Genomic DNA, 25,382 nt, shown 5'->3' on the forward strand with positions numbered 1-25,382 from the left:
CTTGTTTTGAGGTGAAGAAAGAGCTGTGCGTTCTTTGTTGATATGGAAGGAAAATGCATGTTTGGATATCCAAGTTGTGTATTTACAATGCAGGTGGGAGTAAACCAAGATGCTGTGGATTATTGTAGACCTGTTAAAAATAGTGTAACTGTCCTCTTGTGCTTTAGATTCAAGGGCAATGCCATTTGTATGGCCCTTAGACAGCCTACTAATGACAAAGGGAAATGCCATTTTTTTAATTGCTGTGGAGCCTGAGCAGGTACATGTCTTCACTGTATTCCTTCTCCACCAGGACAACAAGAATTGTCCTTTTGAAGATGCATTCAAAAGACACACATGCACCCCCACCCAATCTGTATTGTTCATCTTTGCTGCTGCCGTATACCACCACCTATTTGAGTATGAGCTCACGGGTTTCTTTTTCATGGACCATGATCATCTCATTGCTGTGCATATTATGACCAGAAATTAACCAATCTAGGTTGTTATTCTGAAAGTACTTATTCCTGCTGTTTTTCAGGAGCTAATTTCACAAACTTTTTAATTGAATATAAATATGAATGCATATGTCTGCATTTTCTGCATTCTAGGCCTCAGCTTGTACAGGTAACGTCTCTGACTGTGTTTTTCTTTGGTTTCGAAAGCAGCTTTAGCTTCTTCAATACTGAGTTGAAATCAAAATGCTTTTGTGTTAAACTCTTAGCCCTACGCAGCTTGTGATTTAGCTTCTGAACTCAAGAGCCTCTTGAGCTCCAACTTATCTGGCTTTGGTTGATCCTATAACAGAATTTATTGTGAACAAAAGTTGTTTCTTTCTCTACTTTGCTTTTGATATTTGTAATGCTGAAAGTTTGAATGTACACATACATACTGTTATGGTTCATTTTGCATTTTCTGGAAGTCTGAAGGCTTTTCTACACTGCCAACAGATGAGCAAGAGAAGATGCAATCAAACTTGAGAAGGGCAAAGCATGTTTGACAGCGGGAACCCATGCAGGCATTAACTGTAGTAGCAATTTTTTGTACTAATAGCACTGAGTCTGGTCAAAATACTGCTCCTCCTGTAAGGAGGTGCACTCAGCTATAACTTTTCTTCTTCCTTCCAGTTTGGCTGAGCCTGAGATGTTCTCTGCTTTTGTTTGGAATTTGTTCTCTCACAAGCTTGTTCTTCCTCTTTGGAAAGGCTCCTTCAATATTTTTGGGGTGCATTATTTAGGGGATAGTATTTAAATTTGGTGTTGGGATGCCAGTCAGTCAGGCCTTTCTTTGCCTACCGTGGAGTTTGAGTAGCCTGATCTTTCTCAATCTTCCTCCTTTTGAGGTTGCTCTGAAATGTTGCCTCCTTTTTATGTCTTTGGAAACTAAAACAGATTCACAGAGCACAATGACACTATTTGATAAAGCGAATTCTCAGTTTCTTCAACATATTCACTATTGTTTGCTGTGAATTTTCACCAGCAATGAACAGGAGCCTGCCAGTGTAAGTGACCTGCCATCTCCCCAGCAGAAATCACAGAATCACAGAACTGTAAGGGTTGGAAGAGACCTTTAGAGATTGAGTCCAACCCCCCTGCCAAAGCAGGCTCCTTACAGCAGGCCACTCAGATAGACGTCCAGATGGGTCTTCAGTATCTCCAGAGAAGGAGACTCCACAGCCTCCCTGGGCAGCCTGTTCCAATGCTCCGTCAAGCTCATTGTGAAGAGTTCTGTCACATATTCGTGTGGAATATGCTCCAGTTTATGGCTGTTTCCCCTTGTCTTGTCCTCACAGATCACTGAAAAGAGATTGGCCACGTCCCTTTGTCTCCCACACTTATTTATAAACATTAATAAGATCCCTCTGGGTCATCTTTTCTCAAGGCTAAACACACCCAGTTTGCTCAGCCTTTTCTCACAAGGGAGATGTTCCAGGCCCTTTATCATCTTTGTGGCCCTCCGCTGTACTATCTCCAGGAGATCCTTGTCTTTTTTGTACTGGGGAGCCCTGAACTGGATAGAGTACTCCTGGTGAGGCCTGACCAGGAGAGGGTAGGGGGGAGGATGTACCACTCACTGTGCTCTCATCCACTGTTTGGTCTTCATAAGCATTCTGCAAGTATTGATGAATGTCAGTGGGTGCCATTTTTTTCCTCACAGTGGAATTCATTGATGCACTTTTGCTTCATCTACACTTCCATGTCAGATGCCATTTGGTCACACTGCCCCTCTGCTGCCACACACAGCAACAAAATGTAATGGGATATTGGCAGGAAGATTAATTTCTACTGCTGTACCACCAACATCTGCCTCTGACATAATGAGTCAACAAAATAAAATAGGAGGCATTACTTTCAGAGCAGTCCTTATATTTGAAAAATTCCCAGCATTTATATTTAACAAGTTACGGCTTCTTGCTTTGGTTGCAACTTACGGCTATGTTTTAACTTGTCTGCCATCTTCTGTTTTTTCATAAATCCTTTTTTAAGCAAAAGTAAAGTTTCTTCTAATTGCTGCCTTTCATCTGAATCGTGCTGCTTTTTTTTCTTTTTGTTCAAACAATTTTTTTTTTTATAATTGTCTTTGCTGGTTCCCTGATGTGGTATCTCACAAGCACAGATGTTTTCTTATTTGTAATTAGCTTCCCCTTTTCTGTGCATTTGCCCTGTAATTCTACTGGTTGCCTGGAAGTTCCTGTGTCCCTGTTGCATGCTGTACCTATTGTTGCCTTAAGATCTGATGAAATTTGCTGTAACGTGCCTAGCTGGACAAGACCTTTTATTATTACCACATTCCTTTTTGCAAGCATCTCTGGGTAGTACTGCTTGTGAGTTTTATTGTATCCTTTTGGCCCAAGGAGTTCAGATTTCTACCTGACAGTTGACAGAGGAGTCTTTGAAAAAAAGGTGATCTAGTACACACACAGCATTATCTAAGGGAATAGCAAGTAATCTAAACCAGCAAAATAAGTTCTCCTTCTTTCATTACTCCAGTTTTCTTCTTCCGTATAAACTTTATTTCATATTGTATAATACTAGTGACTTCATATTGTCTAATACTATGCTATATTCAATACCGTATAATAGTAGCTATTGACAAGACCTGCAGTACTTGATCTCTAATTCAGTTTGGAAATTGACTCCCACAGTATGAGGGAGTTATTCTGGATTTTACATAATATTAATTTGTATGCTGACTACAGGCTTATGTGTGGCATGAAATACAGTATCATAAAAATCTCTTAGTAAATTGTCATAATGGAATGACCAGTTTGCACATATCACCAGCACACTGATCAAAGAAACAGTAGAATGATGAAACAAGAACAAATAAATGAAAAATTTGAATGAACAACATTTAATTATTTAGGATCATCCACTTGAAACATTCTAGCCTTTAACAGTCTGCAGTATTTGTTAACATGCTTTTCCCATACACCTCTGTCTTCTTGGTTTGGTTGGCTTTTTCCTTTTGTTCCCTTCCTATTGATTTTTCTTGCAAGGGAATGGCTGTTGATCCAAAATCACTACAGCGTATCTCTTCAGTTTATTCATAAGTAACTTATTTTAAAAACCTATTTTTTAACATACTACTTCTGAGTTTGAATATTGGTGAGGTTCTCTTGCTGAATACTTGACTTTCTCTTTCAGTAAAAAGAGAAACAATGATCAGTAACTTTAATATTAAAGTGTATGTCTTGCTACTGTACTAGAATGCCTGAATTTTGAGAGTTAATCAGTGGATAAAAGATTTACCTCGTATAATAATTACATTGGCATTCAAAGAGCTTGTATGAGGTTCTGAAGGAGTGTCTATTTAACAGAAAGTAATTGGCTGTTGCATAAGAAGCAAATACTATTACAGATTAAATTGCTATAATAAAGTGCAGAATGAAACGCAGGATTTTCATGACAGACAAAATGACTGGTGGCATGTTTTGGACTTTTGTAACAGTCTTGCCGTTAATGTATATTAACTTCACAAATGAATAAGTGGTTAGTAATGAGGTAGAAAAAAACTGAAGTTGAAAAGAATGAAAATAGTCAAGAAATGTGTGGAGTATAATATCTCATTCTTTTTATATGAGCTTTTCTCATTGTTGCAGAACTTCTTGCCATACAAAACAATATTCTGCTCAGTTTTCATAGGCTAACTGGCTTACTGTTTCTTTGGTTTAATTTAAGAGCGTTGGGAGTTCCAGTGACAGACTATACATTTGAAGACTGTCAGCTAGCTTTGGCTGAAGGACAACTTCGTCTGCCTTCAGACACGTGTCTTCTAGAATTTGCAAAGCTTGTGAGAAGCCTTGGGTGAGCATATACAATGTTTGTATATAAGGTGCATTTTTGTTACATGTTTATGTATGATTTTCCTCATATAAAAATACGTTCTCTTCTAGTACACTGCATTTATGGCTACGTGTGGAATGCTGTCATATTACAGTCAGGGAAACTAATATAAAGATTAAACCAATACTGTATTAGAAGTAAATGTCTCAAGACATCCCAGAGAGGATCAGAAATACTGTGGGGCTTGCAATATCTGATACAGCTAAGAGTCAATTGCCCTTTCTCATGACATCTATAAACGAGAATGGTGCTGCCATAATACAATCTTGTGACTGGGGTTAATGTTGTAACAGAGGGGGCAGAAGATTTACTCTTTCCCAAGAAGCACAAGAAAGCATTGGTCTATTGAGTGGGTTACTGCTAAATGTACTTTACAATGAAATACCTTATTTTAAGCAGTTTGGCTCATCTCTTCTCTTACAACATCAGTTCTCTCTGGCTTTACCTTTCTGAAAAACTTCAGAAAACAGTGGAAAAAAAACAAAAAACAGATAAACCAAATATTAGAACTTGCTGTTATTCCAGTTTTTCTGCTTTGTTTCCCCTCTCCTACTATTAAGCAACGAGAATCCAAACTTGCATTTTCAGCCTGTGAACAATTGTAATATGTAAACACATTTTTCCTTTTTTGTCTCTGTAAGTTAAAATACAGAGCATAGTTATGTTTCCATATCATACTTTATTTCATTTCACTGTTTTTCCTTCATCTTTCAGCTTGCTCATAAACAGGATTTAAAAAAAAAAAAGAGGCAAAGATGTATTGTAGACGAAGGGATGCGGGACAGCATACATCATGCATACAGGTTACTGACATAATATTTCTCCATCTGAAAAGAATTCCAGTAGGACAGTAGACACTTCTAAATAGAACCAGAAAGATTCTTGCTTCAGTCCAAGAACTTTGAATTTTCAGTTAAAAAACAAACAAACAAACAAAAAAAAACTCCTCACTTATGATGCAGTTGATAATCCCAGGATTCACTTTAATCCTCTTGTAATATTGTCCAGCTTTTATCTGCTCAGTTTAAAACAGTTTCCTCGAATTAAACATTTTGGAGTATTTATTTGGCCTCTAAAATGATCATGTACATTTGAGAATGATGTCCTCAAAATCTAAAAGTTCGCTAACAGACTTGAGCAATTATGCATTGGTGAGCTATCATTCTGTCTTGATTTGGGTGTGTGCCAGTAAATAAGGCTATTACCATGGATGAAACTGGATGATGCTTGTAATATGATTTCAATTCTAATGCATGATTGATGAAAATGCACTCATTTGCAGCTTATTCAAAGGTTTTGAGGCCAGCAAGGCATTAAGATCATCTAGTCACATCCCTTAATAACTCCAACTGTAAATTTTATCCAATGGATTTTGCATCCAGTCTCATTACTTTATTTTGAACAAGAACGTCTCTTCCAGGTAACAATTTTAAATGCAAGACTTTAAAGGTGAACTCAGACTACTGTTTTTATTACTTTGTAATCTTGTTACATCTGAGTTTGCTGCGCTGGAGAACTGTTTGTTCATATGATATATCTATAGGATTCATTATCATTTACATACTTGTAAGATTTGCTCAGCTTGTGCTCCAGGTAGTGATCCAGTTGTGATCCAGAAGACATGTAGCCAGAGCAATGAAGACCCACGCTACATTTAATGAAGAGCTTGAGCAATTTTAACACAGCTACACAGTTGCTAGGTCACAGCTGGCTGAAACTCAGCAGCTTTGTTTTGAACTCTGTGCTAAAACGACTGTTTTATCAAGGAGATCAATTAATCAGTATTGTCTTCTCAAATTCTAGGCTCATTTCTCTTCAAGCAGTTATGCTTCTGTTGAGCCTGATGACTGACTGGTGTTTGACCAGTGAACAGGTTCTTAAAATACATATAAGGTTTTTACTATAGGTTTCAGACATTGTAAATGTTCAACATCATTTGATGATTTCAGTTAATTTCATTTGATGATTCATAATTAATTGCCCTATTTTTAAAAATTATTTCCTGTTTGTAGTTTGATTGGATCAATTAATATGTTCTAGACATGGAAGTTTGTTCGACTTCTGTGCCTTACAGAGCTCTTCATACATTTTCTTCTGCAAAAGATGCTGGTTTATTATAATTCTTATCTCCATTTTTTTAACGAGATGATTTGTTTTGAGCTGCTTTAATACAGTCACCAGCAAGGAGATCCCTAAGTTCTTCATAATGTCTCAAATTTCTGCTTATTCTGATTTCCACGTTTACTTTACCTGTGAACTAGAAGGACATTCTAGCTTTAGTTGTTCTGATTTCTAACAGAACCTTGATTTGCTGGCCATCAGTAGCTCCTTAATGAGTTTTCCATTTTGGGTCAGATAAGTTTCTAATTTTTCCTGCTGTAATTTTCTTCTTTTCTTAAAATGTTAGAAAGATCTATCCCATCTTCAAAGCGGCTGGATGTAGTATGCATTGCAATACAAGGTAGAAATTTCTTGTTGTTACTGTTCTGTTTGTTGTTAGGCTTACGAAGTCAGGTCTTGGTGTAATCTGACAGTTTGTTCAACTGATTCTGGTGATTCAGGATGTTTGCATCTTCAAAAAACTATACGGAGATCAATTATCCTTAATCTGGGTAGGTGTTTTATGACACTATCTGTTGAGTTACAATTTCTTTTTTTTTTTTTTTTTTTTTTTTTTTTTTTTTTTTTTGCACTGATTTCTTCTAATACCTCTTCTCTGTTTTATCTCACTTTTCGTTATTCATTACTTTATTACATTATTCATAATTGCTTTTTGGTTGTTGGTTTTTGTTTGTTTTTGCCAATTTTTCAATTAGAATCCCAGCTATGAATTAGAATGTGTTGCAAGGTTGGAGGTGTCTTGCATCTTTCTGCTTTAGTCCCTGTTTTCTACTCCCTGATTTTTCTTATCTACTTGCTGCCATTTTGGCAAATATCCTTTAGAAACTAAGATTTTCATCTACTTTTTTTGTTTTTGCATACTAAGCAGCTCTAATACTTGTACGTCACAACACATTTTCTTTCCAGTTTGACAGTTGACTTGTACTTCATGCATCAAAAAGAAATAAGTATATCAAATACAAAAAAAACAAAACAAAACAAAAAAAAAACAAAAACAAACAAAAAAAATATGGTATCATAATATGGTGAATGTGTATCCCATGTTGCTGGTATATGTATAGCAAAAGGCCCTTTGGGCAGATTGTTGACTTGGTGTATACATTTAATACTCAGATGCAGAGGTTCTTGGTGGTTTTCACTGAAGACAGAATGGCTGATTGTCATTTATTTTAAAAGGTATAGTTTGCACCAGATCTTTTTCGTGTCAGATTGCAAAAAATTCCCTTTGGATTTCTGAGCTTTCTTGATGGGATTATTCTATTTTAGTCTAGGAAGTTTTATCTTTAACAATGGATAGTAATTAATCTATTTTCTTAATTCTTTTTTGGTTCCTTAACAATCTGCTCTGCTTTTCTGGGGCTGATCGCTGTTGCTCTCTTAGATCCTTGTAATGAGCACTAGAGATATCTGTTGCATATAATAATTGCCTACCCCAGAAGAATGTTCTACAACATTAGCAAGCCTGAAGTTTACCTTCTTACGTACTCCCAGGCCCAAGTAAGTTTTCTGATAGTCATCCTTATTTTAGAACCTGAATCGGTTCTGCCATGGCTTCAAAACCGCAGTATTTCAGTAAGAATGAAATGAATTAAACAGTAGTTCCATTTTGAACCTCAATATTATACTGTCCAGTCAGCCACAAGGATCCTAAATAGACAGTGCTCGTGTAGCCTTGTAAGAGCTGCGAGGAGAGATTATAATTATTTCTTAGATGTGGTACCCATCTACTCTCATTCAACAGCCCCTGATGCAGTCTTCTGCTGGTCCATGTGTACGTGAAACTGTGGTCCAGACTGTAGGTAGTGCTTTGTAATTCAAGAAGTAGTAACACCTTACAGCTAACACGGTCGTGTCTTAGGGCTGCTGCAGAGGTCATATTTAGTAAGAAAAAATCTCTGGAGGATGTTCTTCATCTGCATTCATGGTCAAAACAAAGCTGTCCATTACAGAAGGTGACTGGAGATTAGGCTTAATGTAGTGAATACCAACTACAGTACACCCTGCCTCATGAGATCAATTCAGGTCAATTTTGCAGCTGTTGAGTATTCTTTCACTAAAACAACAAGAAGTTGCATGGAAGTTCATCAGTAGACAGAAAACTGAATTTGCTGCTTATTTGGCTCAGGGCATGTTTCTCTGAACTTGCAGTTTACAGTAGTTAGCTACAACATCCGGCAGTTCTTATGAGGCTTCCAGCTCTATGAGACACTTAGAGGTTTTTTGGCAGGTTTCCAGTATTTGAGGAAAGAGTCTGTTTTCAGATGATCAAATGTAGCTAAAACTGACTTTGAAGAGATGAGACATTTCACTCAGTAAGAACAGTGGTAATTGTGCTGAAAGTATCCTACCTTCAGGGATCTGGTTTTCCTTGTCAGCTCTGCTGTGGAGGATTAAATGTTCAGTGTTCATCCTGAAGCAGCTCTTTCTGTCTTTAGAAGTTGGCTTACAAAATGAAGCAAAATACCACACTAGCAAATAATGTTGTGTCCCATAAAGCCTAGGTCCTGCAAACACATGGTTTCATGAGCAGAGACATTCGCTGTTGGCCTTCTAGGTTTTATAGCTTCCACTAGGATAAAAGGCTCTTTACTGAGAGGGTGGTTGGGCACTGAAATGGGCTCTCCAGGGCAGTGGTCACAACCCCAAGCTGCTGGAGTTCGAGACATCTAGACAATGGGCTCAGATGTATGGTTTTATATTTGGGTAGTGCAGCGTAGAGCCAGGAGTTTGGCTCAGTGATCTGTATGGGCTCCTCCAAACTCAAGATATTCTATGTTTCTGTAAAAAGTAAAAAATTTAAAGGAATTGAGACATCCAAAACAATTTCAGTTTGAAACTACAGTCTGTTGTAGCTTGGCTTTCAAAGAATTCAGCATTATTTGTCATGGTCATCCAATATGCCAGTTACCTTTTGATTCTGAAAGGGATAGAGGGAATGTACCACCTTGGATTCCAGGAAATACAATGTATTCATACTCAAGCTGAAGCAAAAGTTTTGCCTCTCTGATCCACATACTGTTTTTGAGATTGGCTCACAAGTTTTTTGTATTTATAATCTCAAACCACAAAACATCTAGTAGATTAGTGGCAAATCACAACTACTTTCAATACGAGATTTTGCTCTTGTAACTTCAGCTTTTCAGGCTACTGAAAGGTTGACTGGTGAACAGGAGATCCCAATGAGTCTCTAATACTCGTCACCAAACAAGTGTTTACTCATTTCCAGAAGGTGAATTTTGTGTGACTTTATTCCAAATCAAATCTCTCTGGTTTAGAGACAGATGTTAGATTGCATATTCTGTGTCAGAGATGGATTATCTCAAGGGAGTATTCATATGCCAGCTGGCCTTGTTCTGTGGTTAAAATCCATTTCGGCTACTACAGTGAAGATGTATTATCTATGGACTGGTTTTACATGTAATGCTGCATGTTAGAAGCTGAGATCTGTACGTATCTCTGGTCCTTCGTGGATTCGTTTGATATTTGTACCTGCTCCTTTTTTAGATAATGGAAAATGAATGTTTGTTCTTTATACTGCCTACGAGCAAAACTTATGAGAGGTGCTTTCCTTCAAGTGTGGAGGGAGCATGTGAATTTTTGTAGGGGCTGTGGGCTTTGAAAGAATTGGTGCATAGCTAAGTCTTATAATTCAGAAATACAGTGCTTGGAGTTGTTACTACAGTTTTTGCAAGTTAGGCTAGGTAATGACAGATAGCATAGTATAGTAGTTCTGTTTTTGTTTAAAAGTATAGGCTTTGGGAAGAATTGTTCAGGTCTTCAAGATGTGAAGCTTGTATACCAGATATTCTTCTTACTCTGAGTGCCATTAGTTATTTTCCAAAGCTTAGGTATTTTGGTACTATTTAAATATTTGATCCAAGTCTCATCAATGAGAGGAGGCTGCTGAGAAGGTCCAGCTGCAGTATGGAGACAACTGTGATCTTGCATAAATAATTGCCTCCAGGTGTCTGCAGGAGCAAGCAGCAGAACAGTTCACTGCAGAAAAGTATTGTTATTGGCTTTTTTGTCTTTAGATTGAGAACTTTGAGTGCCTGTGTTACTACACCAGTTCAAATAAACTCACTGGTGACAATTTGGTTGATGTTTTATTAGGCAGGGAATTTATTTTCTCCACATATATGCAGCACCTCTAATATTTATTATTTTGATTGTGAAATTTATTTTTAACAAAGCAAAACCAAGAAGTTTGATTTAGCAAAAACAAACAAGCAAAAAACAACAGAAAACAAGCCAACAAATCCTTGCAGGGAATATTTGCCTTAGTCGAAACCTGTTCTGTCATTGGTCAAAATCTGGTTTTGAAATCAGAAGGAATGAGGTAATTTCTGTATCAGTATTAATTGCTATAGCCTTGTTTGATGGGTAGCCTCATAATGGCGTTGAACTGCAGACTGAATGAGGACTGACAAACAGGATTAACAGTATAATCACCATTATGTAATCCCAGATTCCTTTTAGACAAGATGCACCAAGTCTTTCCTGTTCAGTGACATCAGTAAATTCGGAATCGTAATTGGTTTATGTTACTGTCAATGCGGCTGTGCTCAGGTGACCTAAATCCTACCTACTTCTCTATGCTTAGTATTTGATACTAGTTAGTTCTAGACTCTTGTTTTGCTTGCATGTGTTGGGCTGCTTGGACATATGGCTTATAATCAAGGAAGTGAACACAAGTTTATAATCAGAATTCCTAAAACGTTCCAGTAATTTCTAACATAGTTCAAGAACTAATGGCACCTTCAAGACGTTAGGAATCCACTATTACAGAATAAAGCTGCTTGGAATCCTGCTTCTGGATTTTTGTAGTGCTTTATACCATTATCATTGCTTCATTCAGTATATTGATATCTGTATTCTGAAGTTAGGTTTACTTTTAAAATGTACAAAAATAATGTGCTTTCTAGGCTGAAACCAGAAACACTTGAGGATGATCTTAATAAATACGCTACGCGTGCTATGAAAACGAAAAAGGAGAAGGCTGATCTTAAAGAATTTTCAGCATATTTGGAATTTCCAGTTTCGCACACATTAGAAAGTATGTTTGCCCTTTTTGATGAGGTAAGAAACAATAAGTATATTTAAAAATTGTGTTACTTATGATAAACTTTGTTCTAGCATAATTTTCTTGTTGAATTCACTGAAGTCTAATTCAGGGCAGTGCTAAGCACTTTACAGTCATAGCATCACCAAAGTTGGAAAAGACCTTTACGATAATCTAGTCCAGCTATACACTTACCACCAATATTTCCCCACTAAATCACGTCCCTTAATACAACATCTAAAGGTTTCTTGAAATCTCCAGGGATGATGAGTCAACCACCTCCCTGGGCAGCCCATTCCAGCATCTGACCACTCTTTCAGAGAAGAAGCTTTTCCTGATATCCAACCTGAACCTTTCCTGGTGCAAATTGAAGCCATTCCCTCTAGTCCTATCACTAGAGATATGGGAAAAGAGGCTGACCCTCACCACAACCTCCTTTCAGATAGCTGTAGAGAGCTATAAGCTGTAGACATTTCACTGCAGTATTTGCCTACTGCATTTCCCTTTCAGCAAGATAGTAACATCCATCATCAAATAAATGAAACTGTCGTTCAAGTAGAAAGTAAAAAGAGTATCAGTTGGACAAAACTGATTTTGTTTCTAGATTTAAAAAAAAAAAAAAAAAAGGTTCAGGCCAAACCATTACTACTGCTTGTTGCATCTGTATGTGATGGATGTTGGTTGTATTAAAATAAATAAATAAATAAATAAAATATTTTTTTCCAAGATACCTGGAAGCTTGAAGGACTGAAAAACTGGCAAATGAGCCAGTTTTTCTTTCTCTCTGGCAATTAGTTGGGAAAAATGATCATTATCTTTTAAATCATGAGATGCTGTTTGCACCAGGAGGTGGATGGATGTGTCCACAGTGGTATCCTAGACCAAAGAACAGATATAATGTATTCACGACTTAAATCAGACTAGTTTGACCTCTGGTTCTCTAATTTTAGTTTTAACCCATGTAAGTAAATGTAAGCACGTTAGATATGCAAGTAAAGCCTAACAATAGTGGCCTTGTCTTTCATGAATATTTGAATAGAACTTCCAAGTGGAACTTTGAAAAGCACCTTTGAAGCTCATACAACCCCAGTTTTTGCAATGAATTACATATAACAATGTATCTTGCTGAATATTCTGCATATTAATTGTTGTTAGCTGATATTTTTGGAAGTTCTGAGACAAGTTGTCATATCTAGAGAATTTCTTTCACAGAATGAAGATGGCATAATTGACGTTCGAGAATTTGTCATTGCTCTGTCAGTTGTCTGTAAGCCATCCAAAACTCTGGAAACAATCCAACTGGCATTTCAGGTAATTGGTATTTTCTTCCTATATATAGTTTACTTAATTTGCTTTTAGAAATGATTATTGCTTCCATTAAATTTTTATCAGAAACTTTTTTCCAAATGCCTTTTAAATACTTGATTTGAAATGTAATTAGCATTAATAGAAAGGAGGATAAGGAGTATGTATTCAGAGGGAGCAAACTGCAACTTTGTTTAGTAAAGTGATGGGAGTTTGTAGAGTGGCGTTGTTATGTGGAGCTGGTAAAGTCTTTCAGTACACTAGAGCCAAAGTCTTTTGTATTGATTACTTGAAACTAATGGCTAATGAGTTATGCTTACTGCTTGTAAAATCTTTCAATCAAATCTTTTTTGTCAAATTAAGGAAAAAAAAAACCCAAAACTTGCAGTTCTACATGTTAATAGAGAGCTCCCCCTCCTCTTTAGCTTCTTGATAAGATTCATTTTTCCCTCTTAATCTTTGCAATGTTTCTTTTTCAGTCCTTCATTTCTTCATGTCCTGAATTATTTGCCTACCTTTTAGACTTCTCAGAAGTCTTCCTGATCTTGTTCTAGCCTGAGTGGTTTGTTTTCACATCAGCAGTGATAGCTAATGCAAGCTTTTAGGGAAACCAACAGAAGCAGTGCTTAATGTTTGCCATCCCAGTGGGTTTGTCTGACACTGAAACTTCTTACTTTTTAACTGATTTCTTTAATATTGCTATTTCAAGCTTTGCTGCATTTAGATTACCTTTTCTGATTGCCTTGCACTTATGGGGACTTGTGTCTTCAGTGCTACCAAAGCAGGAAAAAGTTAACAATTGATCACTGGTGAATGCATGGACTTCAGAACTTACAATTGTATCAGTATTACACTGCAGTCTTATTTTCTGAGTGTAACTGTTCTCAGGTTCTTCAGCAAATTTTTTCTATACTTAACCGTGTTTTGCTAAAGAAATGAAAGCTCCTGTGAATGCTTAGTGTCTATCTATCACCCTTTTGCCAGTGTTGAACAAATATGACAAAAGATGAAGTTGCAACAATATTTATTTCCTACAAATCAACAGCTGTCAGAGGGGATAACTTAATGCTACTTGTGAGGCAAAAGCAGATCTCTGCCTTTGCTTATTGTATTTCATTTACGTAGTGGCGTCACTTGATGTTTGGTGATCTGTGTCCTCTTACTAAAATGAACAAGCTTGAATACTCTGTGTTTACTTGTGTAAACTTGAATGTGGCTTTTGGACATTATTTCAGTCATGTTTGATTGTCATTTATTCCTAGGGATAAAAGTGAAGCATTTTACAAGATAGCTGAGCAAATATTCAGAGTGGGACTGTTTAGTGTATGATGGAAGAAGCTGAAAAATAGGGGTTATTGAGTCACCAGAGATCTAAAGTGGTAGTCAATTAAAAGCAGAATTAGGGATTATGGCAATCAATTCCGAGAGCATTGATCCAGTGTAAGTGCTGGGCATCCTCCATTTCTAGTTGTTAAGAAAGTGAAAGAGTGGTGTAAATCTTGCCAATGTGGCACTTCTGGGCTTTATCAAGTATCACCTTCTGATTAATTGATCTAGGAAAACACAGCAATTAAACAACTTTTGTCTTGTCCTTCCTGCTTGTGAAACAGCATGCGAATTGGATGGTAGGGAGGAAAAGGCAAGAGTCTTGACTTGAGTATGAATGTTGTTTTCCACATAACTTCAGTGTTTTTTATCCCATTGTGGTGTGCTGTGTTGATGAAGATTCCACGTTCCTAATGGCTGTAAAGAAACTAAAAGTTTCTAAAGCATTCTTTAACATAGCTCAGTATTTGCAGCCATGTCATGCTTCAAAATTAGACAAGGATGTCTTAAGCTTTTGTTTGTACTGAACAAGCAAAATGAGATATTTCTAAAAATGTAATGAAGTTTGGTACAGATGCTATGAAATACTCAGGTTATTTTTTTCATGGCAGAGCACTGTACATGTAAAAGATAGAATGAGGATAGGAACATTAATTTTTAATTACCATTTGTCTGTAGTGGAGTTTTTATCTGTGAGCAAACTGCTTCAGGACTTGAGAAGAAACATTATTCTTCTCTAAATAATTGAGGAAATATTTTCAAAAAAGTATAGGTTCATCACTGCAGTGGCATTGTTCTGATTACTACAGCTCCAGTTAGATGTAGCTATCTATAGCCAAGGTGGATATCTAATCATTTGAACGTTAATAAAGGGATTCTTGAGTTTTTTATTTGAGCAAGTGGGAAATACACTTAGCTGGCCTAAGAATAAACTATCTTCTGCTTCCGCAGGCTGGCTTGGAGTTTGGAAGCCTAACTCAATGAACTGGTCCTTATAATAGTTGTGTATCTAGAAAACATTTTAGTGTTAAACTGTGTTGTCTCTAAAATATCACTGAAATTCCAGTGTTCAGTCACATAAACATATTCTTTTCCTGGATATAATAAACTTCACATTGAAAATGTACATGGGTGAACTACAGTGTTCATAGGAGACAGTATTCAGCTTTGGAATGACTTAGCTTACTGTTTTGTTTTACAGCTATACCAATCAGAAAATGGTACTATAACAGAAGAAGATTTAGCTCATATTCTGAAGACTGCTATGGGTGTGTCACAGATTAATGTTACGCATCTTTTTAGGGCTGTAGATGAAGAAGAAAAAGGAAAGATTACATATGGTAAGTATGTAAAGTGGATCTGAACTGTGGTAATATTAAAGTTGCCTGAATTTGAGTTGATATACAAACCTGTTACATTTTAATTTGTCTTTGTCTTTTTAGTGGACTCGATTTTATAATCCTAAAAGCATTCCAGACAAAGTAAACTTAGATTTAAAAAAATAAAATAAAGAAATTTGAGTTCCATCTTTTTATACAGTGTTATCTTTACATTTTCAAAGTTTTTTTCCTTCTACATTGTCAGGTAACGCCTATACTGGCTCTTTTAGCATCTTCTGTGACTTCAATACATGTGAATATGTATGTTTAAGAAAATAATGTTAGCTCTGTCCTATTGTGTTGTCTTTTAAACGTTCCTCATTATTTCTGTCCTCTCAGTATATAGGAAAACATAAGATTTTCTTCTCCAATCATTTTTCAGCCTGTTTGAAAGTCAGTCATTCATGCAGAGGAAGTGAGGAGGTATTGAACAGGCTGCTGAATATATAATCTGTAATGCAGGTGATATGGAGGCAAGAAAGTTTTTGGTTTTTTTTTTTTTTTTTTTTTTTTTTCAAATTGAGAGATCTAGGTGAATAGATTATGCGGAGAGTCTCAAAGTACTTGTGTATTACTTCAGATTCTTCATCTCTTACACAGCAAAGTTCTAAATTTAGTTGCATCATTCAAGTAAAGTTGTTGATAGCAGGTGTAGCACATATCTCAAATAGAAGTGCTTATGATATGGCCCTGTTCTAATGGTTTTCCATCAAGATGATTTATGCAGATTTGATTTGTAAAAATGTTAATTAGAACATCAATATTAGTAAATCAGTTTCTACATTAGTATTTCCTATGTTTGAAATACGAGATGTATGCAGTACTTCAACTACAGCACTATTCAGACTCACTGAAATGACTATCGTTGCTTTATCTCCCCTTTCTTCTCTTATCTGGTGCCTCCTTGATTCCCACTGTACTACCCCTTTTCTCTCTGTACTTCTCATCTGTCATCTCCCCAGCATTTCCACATATATCGTGTTATTGCCCTTTTGCTGCCTGTCGCTCCTTGTTGTCTCCCAGCTCACTGAAATGGTGACTCAACTTTTCTTCCCCCCATCACCAAAAATAACAGCAGAGAATCTAAGCATCTTATCTCAGCAGAACTCTAATTTTGGCATATCTAATTATCTGAGGAAAAGCTAACTTTGAAACAAGTGTACTTAAACCAGTCTGTGCAAGTTATCAAGGAATTCATATTTAATGTCATTCTTTGACAGTACCCAGTTGCTCTTAAATCTGCAGTGCCCCTGAGAGATCACAGTATGTTTACATCACAAGAAAATCCAGATGACTGAGCCACAACAGTGACCATTGGAGCATTTAGTGAGAGTCAGAGCTTTTTTTTTTTCTTGCGTTCAAGAGTAGTCCACTGTGAGGCTGCACAGAGTGGGATGGTGTGTATATCACTCAAAATTTTGCTTGGGTCTTTTTCTGGGAAAAATGCTGGGAAACGTTGCACAGAGTTTCTATCTTATCCGAAAGCATATTAGTAAGAATAAACGTCCTATTGTGGTAAAGAATTGACAGATGAAGGTAAACTTTGGTATTGTATTTCTGTCTTGAAAGCCATTTTGTATAAATATTTGATGTCTTTCCTTGCCTGAGAATGCTCATCTTTACATGTGATCTGTTGCACATGAATAGCAAAGAAGAAGAGGGAGAAAGCTTGGAAGTTATACTCCTTCTGAAGGCATTGTCCAGACAATGTGTGAGAAGGAAAATGTTTGTATTCTCTGCAAGAGTGTGAGGAGTTGGTGAAGGGAGTGGAGCTGAAGGAATTTTGTGAATGTGCAGCTTGCATCAGGAATGTTAGTAGTGGGATTGTATCATAAAGGCAGGAGAAAAACCTCTGATTTGAAGTTCATGCAGTGTGAACTTAATGCCAAGTATAGGTAGTTTACTCCACTCACAAGGATGGTGGAGAGGGAAAGCTATGACAGATTCTTTCTGCCACAGCAACCCTGTGGCACAGGGGAAACTGGGTTTCGCTCCTCCTAAGGGTGACTTCAGTTGCCATCTGCACTGTGCTGGAAGCAGCTCACAGTGTTGTGTAGTCACAAGCTCTTCCAGTAACAACAGTGAATTTGAGTGGGCTGCCTGCCACATGCTGTAGGTGACAGGGTGACTTAGTGACAGTGTTCATATCCGGCTTCCTCCAGTGTCAGTTTACATTATAAAATAGCTTCTTGTGACTTGGCTCCTCTACGGTATCTTTTGTTTAAATGATGTCTGAACAAACGGTCATGAAGGCACACTGACAAGGCTTCAATGCTGGACTTTTAATACAAAAATTCTTGGCAGTAAGGAGTCACCTCTACTTCCAGAGGGAGTGAGTCTTGCTCTTTCTATTGTTTTATAGAAATACAAACCCTGAAATTATGGAATTATAGATATTTTAATTGAGAACTGAACGCATCGTCATCTCACGATATCGTTCTCTAAAATATTAAGAGCTTTGGAATGCTAAGATCTTGGAAGTGGGAGGCAGCAATTATAGCTGCATTTGGGTTGAAGAGAATTAACAAGGCAAAGTATTTTAAAGGGCATGCTTGCAAGAGACTTTCCAGATTTCAAGAAGTGACTGCTCATGCTGTTCTTTGTTCCTCAGCTGGAGGGCTTCCTCCCTTCCCCCAGTGAACAGTGAGATGCTATGTCAGGGCATGTCCTCATACATTTTAATGCAAATCTGAGCCTGTTTTTTCCCTTCACCATGCAAGCTAAGTTCAGCTTTGAAATGTTTTAAGATAACCCTTTGTGGCATCTTAGTTCTGGGGACGTGGTAAACTGCTGAGAACCTGAGTGCCATGGAAATAGTGTTATGTTAACTGCTGCTATTTTCTCTGAAGACATCATGTGATTTTTATCCTGTAAGTACACAAATTTAGTGTCCTTCTATTTCAGAGAACTGATTCTGTGTAACATTTTTTTCTAGATGACTTCTACAGATTTGCTGAATTGCAGCCACACTTTGCAGAAGACTATCTCTATCCTGATCAGATGGTAGCTGAGAGTGGATTGGAGACCTCATCTCTTTCTGCTCCAAATGGTATCTGTACTGACTTCAGCCCTGAAAATGCTGAAGATAAAAACAAGCCCCTGCAGAAGAAATGGAACTAACACTACAACTGTTATCTTCCTCTCCTGGTGAGAGGATTATCTTTTCTTGGAATTTTCATAAGTCACTCCAATTATATAGCAAATACCAATTTTGTGTGTGGAAGTTCTTCTACCTTAATACTGTTCTTTGATTCATGTGTGCTATATTTAACGATATGTTTCAGGTTACTTGGGGAAGGTTGTTTTTTTTTTCGTTTTTTTTTTTTTTCCAAAAGGACTTTGAAAGGCAAAAATGTGAATGTGCTTCATTATTAATGTTCATATTTAAAAGGAAGCAGCACTCTTATTTATATTCCACTGGCTAGTTTCATGTACAAAGTGTTGCACAAATTGTGCATGTATAAAGAAACTGTAGTTACTATGGTGTTCAGTGCACTTTGGTGATTAGTGTTTTCCCTAGTTATGGGGATGTTTATTTGGGGCCAAATTTTGCTGTTCATATTTGCATAGTCAGTCTAGTTTTCAGTGGGATTATGCCATTGAGCAAGGCAAGCACATTTTGGCCCCTTTTGTTTTAGTTCCAGTGAACAGTTCAGAAACAGTCATGCAAAAACTTGATGAGGATTACTTCTGTTTTTTTTATTGTTGAATGACAACATTTCTTTTCTTTCAGTCTATTCCATGGTAGAATGAAAAGGAAAGACTCCTTCCAGTTGCTTTTAAACATGATTTTTTCCCAAACTGACATGCCACATGCTGTTTGCAAACAGATGATAAAACTGTGCTTTTGTCTTACAATCAACTCATATCCACCCAATATTTACATGGCAGATGTTTACACAATCATATTTATCAGGAATCAGGGTTTCTTTTGAGGGAAGTCTTTTCTTATATATATACAGATACTTACATACATACAGATACTGCATCTTACATACAGATGACTTGTCATGGAACATACTATAAAAGCTTAATTGTATGAACACAAATTTGAAAAGATTGCAGTTACTCCAGAATCTAGCAACAAGGCATGGAACAAGGAATGCCAGTTAAATATCTATAGCAATATTAGATATACTGTGTATAATATACATGAAGTCTAAAATTTAGAATTAGAAGTTTATAATTGGTGGAAGAAAAAAGAAACATTTAGTACTAACGTTTCTTATATTTCCTTTTATAAAGCCAGATGCCTTAATTATCAATGAAGGTCTCAGAAATTAAAATTAGCAAAGCCACATAGCTCCACTGATGAGGAAATGAGCCAAAGGCTTGAAGGACTAGGAAGGAGAACTGTGATGGCAGCTCTCCTTCTAAATAAAAACTATGTCTATTTTCAAATCATTTATGTGACTAATTCTGCAGGCTGCACTAGAATATGAGGATTTCATAACTGGAAAACTGTCACTGAGAGTTGATTTCCACATGTTAATGCAAAACTAGATTTAAAGGGTGGGATTTCAGCAGAAGGAAGTCTGCTTAGGCCTGATGCTTTTGTCTGTTTTTTTTTTTTGTTTGTTTGTTTGTTTGTTTTAATAGGAGTTTTTGTTGTTGTTTTTTTAAAGTGCATTTTAGGGTATTGGAATGTGTCCTTAGAAATCCTTAACTGTCTGTGAGAAGTCTGCAAATTGAAACTGGCTTTAATAGAATACGTATAGGAAAACATAATGTAAGAAATAATGCTTTTGGGGGGTTATGCAGAGGTACATCTTCATTTTGAGATATTAATTAGATTTTTTTATTTACCTAGATAATGCATGCCAGGCTGGCAGGGGTGCCACTGCTTGGCAGGCAAGATTTAGACTGACATCAATCATGAGAAGTTGTAGGCATAACTTGAAATTAAGACATGAGGAACTACACTTAAATGAGAGTTGTCAGATACACAGAGGGAGTTGGGGATAACTGTGTAAAAGACCTGGATGGTATTGAGCATTGCTAACTGAATACAGTTAACTGATTGCTGCAGAAAAGATGTTCATCATAGTGAGATGCGTAAACACTTGAAGCCTGTGAGATGGGTGGTGGCATTTGTGTTATCAAGAATTGATGAGGCCTTACATAAGGTACCTGTCTGTTTTGGGGCACTTGAGAAAATGAGGATGGCTGGATGGAGACTGAAGGAAAGAAAATTTTCAATGGTTCTTTCAACATCTTTATTTAATCCAGGGAGGGAGATTGGAGGAAGATATGGAACTAGTCTTCAAATATGGAAAAAGCTGCAAAAAGGAAGATGAGAAGAATCTTTACTGCATGCTCATGGTAGAAACGGGAGGTATTCATGTGAAAGACAGGATAAACATTAGGAAAACTGTCTTACAGTACTTCTAGTTAAGATGTGGAGTGGGTATTCTGGGTGGAATGAGGAGCCTTCCTTCACTGGAAGCTTTGAAAACAGGACAGAAAGAAAAGGCATTATTGATTTTGTTGATTATAACCTGAAGGTTGTAGGGATAGATCTCCTGGGAACTATTTTCTGTAATTATATGTTGTGTATTTTAGTCAGTATTTAAGGCAAGGTAGATGAGCTGGAGAGTCTGAGCATATCACATCTCCTCTGTATAACAGTGCTTGGCTCAAGCTGGCTGTCTCTAAGACAGTTTGTTATGTGAGATTGGGAACTGGAGAATTTCAAAGTGCAGAGGGTGAGACAGGGTTCTGTGACACGCTTTTCTGAAAAGGAGAAAAGCTTAGTATCCCATGGACAGCTTTAGTGAGAAAAGCCCCAGGGGAAAAAAAAATTAGTCCTTCTACATCTGGAAAAAAACAACAAAGCAAGCTGACCAAAGCTGCATAAATATGAGCACGTCTGCTTTCTATTATGGTGCTTGGCGTTCTAAAAAGGCAAAGAGTTAACTTTGTCTCTCCTCTCTGGTGAGAGAGATATTACATTCATCACAACTGTTAAATAACTGCATATGAGTGCAGCCAAGCTGTTGCAGAGTGTTTGGGATGAAAGGGTGCTGCAGCTTGTGATAGATGCCGACAAATAAGGCACAGGATGGTGAAGATGGGCTGAGAACTGCATCAATGAGCTCTATCCAGAGCTGCTGTTGAAAAAACCTGGTGAACAGCATCTTGGTGAGCAAGCAACCAGCTTCTATAACGACTTGCATTTGTTCTTGCTTTTGTGAGATTGATCTAGGTAGAGAAATAAGATGAATAAGACATGAAGTCCTGATCAGTCTGCATGAAAACATCGTTAAGACTTCAGATAATGTCAATTAAAAAAATGAGTATCCAGGGGATTTTAGTGTCTAGAGTATCAAGGTATAATACTAGACTGCCTTGTAGTGACAGAAAATCCATGTTAGTGTAAGGGATAAACTCAGACTTCGAGGGTTGAGATCTGCAGGGCATTGCATTACTGCAACACTGTTCACTGCAATTTGTCCATCAAATTCACCTATTAAATGTTTTAGTAGTTCCACATAAAAGGTGCCCAACTGTGGAGCCAGCTGGGTTGTGACACTCTCAGTAGCTTGCTGAACTACAAGGGTAGAAGTGAAAGCTTCCTTTCCCATTCACCAGACAATAACATGTAAGTGCTTTCAACTAAAGTGTTACAGATTTTACAAACCTTAAATTGTCAGGGAAACATACATCAGTGTATTTTATAACAATTTCATAAGTGATCCTTCATTTAAAAAAAAAAAAAAAAAAAAAAAGCAGAGGTGTGAAGACATGGTACTTGTCTGATGTGCATTTTGCTGCTTTTGTGAAATACTGCCATCCCTTGCCAGCAGAGCTCTTGCATCAGACTAAATTGCTATGCATGCTATGAGAGATGCTCAGTCAAGGCTTTGTTATTCTGATATAGCTGCACAAATATACTGTGTGCTTTGAATGTACTTAGCACAGAAAAAAATGAAATCCAAGATATCTAAGAAGTGTTTTGTTTGTTGTTGCTTCACTTGTTGTTTCAATTATAATTTAAAAAGAAAAGAAAAAAACACAAGTATAAATAGAAACAAAAGTTTAGGAGCTACAAAGCCTCTGTCTCTACCATGGAAAGGCAGAGTTCTATTGCAGATTTTTCATGAGTGCAGTCTGGTAAGTAGATACAGTTAAAAGGTACTATAGGCAAATTCTGAGCCTCAAGGAGAAATTATTTGTAGACCTAATTTTGCACCCATTTTACACTATGTATTTCAATGTATGTTTCAATGTAGCTAGAATCCTCTTACTATGATAAAAAAGTAACCAGATCCCTGCCTGTTTGCTAATCCTGATGTGAAGGTCATGAAGCTTACTTGAAAAGGAGATGTGTGTATTAAGGAAGTGATGCAATCTCTGTAGAGAGAAAGCCACAGGAAGTAAATAGTTGTTTTGTCCATAGCTGTTTATTAATATTTTCAAGCAAACTGCATAGACCTGTTAGCTTGTTAAAACGTTGGGATGCTTGGAAAATGTTTTTATTCATGAAGTTTTTTCTGGGAAGGGGATTATTGCACTTTAACACTTACAGAATTTGATAAATTTTCGGAAGATGTTTTTCTGCATTCCTCTGTCAGGCTGTGTTTTATCACTGAACAAAACTTCCTATATAATTTTATCATGTGGTAAGTATGGCTTTTCGTGTTAATTCTGCTCACTGACCCTCCAAAACCGGTATTTTGATTGAAAAAATAAAAAATAGAGAAAGGACTTAAAGAATAAAAGCTGCAGACCTGAGTAGCTTCTGCTGTACATCTTATGATGTCAGAAACTATAAAAGCACAGCTTTGCATAAATTTGGCTCTTGAACTAGGAAGGAAATGTATTTTGGATTTAAAAACAAACAAAAAAAACCTGATCAAGTCAGATTAATTTTCCTTTACGTTCAACTACTGCATTCTGCTTGATCTGAAACCTCTGTTTTTTTCTAGCAGCACTTTCAGGAGTGTTCTGTAATTAAGGCCAGATGTTACAAATATGTTGGCTATGTTCACATTAGCGAAATTTAACTTTGGCTCCTAGACTCAGTGAAACACAGAAGTTCTCTGTGAACAAAGCCCTGCAGATAATTTTTTAATTTTCAGGTGTCTGAACTTCAGCTTGTATGGCTAGTTCTCCTTCCTAAAATAAAAATAGGAAGAGTAGGTCCAACAGTTTGAAAACGAACATGAGAATTAATAATCTGTGCCTTTGTTCAATCCCGCAGTCAAATGAAGCCTCAGGGTCTGGCTCATAGATGAGCAGAAGACTGAAATAGGCATTTGGGTAATTTTGCTTTTCAGGACATGTTCATACAGCTGGCAATTAAATCAGCCATTCCTCAGTCAAAGCATGATGTCCTGAAGGTACCGCAGCCTCTTCTAAGCAATGTCCAAATCACTAGCAGCACAGCCAGCAATATTTAAGTGATTCTTCCTTTTTTTTTTCTTTTTTTTCCTTTTTTTTAATGAAGGCCAGAAAAAAGTACTCTGTGATGGGAACCTTGAAAGACATCCTTAAAGGCAAAATCCTCCAGCACCTCCTCAGAGGAACAAGATCAGTCATTCTGTGCTATATCTAAGGCAGTGAACTAGGTATACAAGTTAGTCACTAACACTCTGATCCAAATGGGCATAAGTGATTTAATGCTGAGGTATAAATGCAGAGAATACAGCAGCAAAGAGAGCATGCCTGGATTTGCATTTGTGAGTATTTCATCTCATATTGTCAAGTTAAGACAGCTCCTTTCTCTAGGAAACCACTCCGGTTTATTTCAAGATATTATTATGTTTTATAAGTGGGAGAGTGTGGTGTTTTGTAGAAAATAGCTTATTTTGCCCTCAGATGTTATGATATGCTTCATTATATGCAATGGAACTAAATAAAAGTGGGTGATGTTGAGAAAGCAGGTTTAAAAGACTTTTTTCAATGGAAGGTTCACCATTCCTGTGAAAAACAGTGAGACCTTTTGAAACAGCTGACTGTCTAGATTGCCTTGCAGGCTCTTTTGGCAAAGTAATTTTGCTATTTACATAATGGCAGAGGTTGCTCATTCTGTGTTCTTTTGCAAAGTGGCATAGTATAGTTTTCCTGTGCAAGCTAACTGGTGTAACTGGTGAAGAGGTCTCTAACAGTGGAGATAAAACAGCAGAATCACTTCAGGACAGGTTGCATGAAAGTTATTCCTTTCAATTAATTTGGGGGTACGGAGGGTGTTGGTTCTATTAATTTGGAGAGAGTAAGTGCTTTTTTTTTTTTCTTTTTTTTTAAACAATGTATTTGTTATGCTGCTTGTTTCTGAGCAGATGTTTGCATGGGGCTGTATGAACAGCCCAGCTCACTTGAGATTAGCTTGGAGATCTTGAGAAGGGTGTTGTACAGTATCTTGGATGTAGCATTAAGCTTCAGTTTTTTTTATCTTGACTAAAAAAGAAGCAAGTCATAATGACTTCTGTAATATTCTATTTTGATATTATCAGTAGGTGTTACTTGAGAGTGCCGTTCCAGGGCCAAAGAATACATTCTAGGAAAATCAGGCTGACCTTCTGCTCCAGAAGCAGAAAGTAGTAAAGTCATTAAGTATGGCATAGCAGGAAAGCTCTCACTGTACAGTTGGCCTTTCCCACAGTAAAGAAGGATATTTTCCATCTCTTGAGCTGGTGAATTTATGTCTCTGTATCTCTAGCTGTCAGTTGTGCTGTCTCATTCTTTGTAGGTTGTCTACAGTCTGAGGGAGACCTCACTGCTCTTAACAGACATTCACAGACTGCTTTTACTGGCCAGTAAGGCACAGGTGAACATGGAAGCTGTATTCTTGTAACACTACCCCAAACTAAGGCCCCTTGTACTGCTTTAACTCGTGTCTGCCTTTTCTTTTCTCACACTTTA

At 37.0% G+C, this 25,382-nt stretch overlaps 1 protein-coding gene across 1 annotated transcript in view; it reads left to right on the forward strand.

Moving 5' to 3' along the window:
* Positions 1–18,638, forward strand: part of LPCAT1 (lysophosphatidylcholine acyltransferase 1) — a gene marked incomplete at its 3' end in the record, with an annotated part of 51,457 nt that extends 32,819 nt beyond the window's left edge. The window contains exons 10-14 of the mRNA XM_079533313.1: positions 4,161–4,286; positions 11,372–11,525; positions 12,721–12,819; positions 15,341–15,479; positions 18,454–18,638. Coding sequence (XP_079389439.1) covers positions 4,161–4,286; positions 11,372–11,525; positions 12,721–12,819; positions 15,341–15,479; positions 18,454–18,638 — 703 coding nt within the window. The remainder of the gene's footprint in view (positions 1–4,160; positions 4,287–11,371; positions 11,526–12,720; positions 12,820–15,340; positions 15,480–18,453) is intronic.
* Between the last annotated feature and the right edge of the window lie 6,744 nt (positions 18,639–25,382).

Source organism: Tetrao urogallus (genome assembly GCF_951394365.1).
Source record: "Tetrao urogallus genome assembly, chromosome: 3".
Lineage (NCBI taxonomy): Eukaryota > Metazoa > Chordata > Aves > Galliformes > Phasianidae > Tetrao > Tetrao urogallus.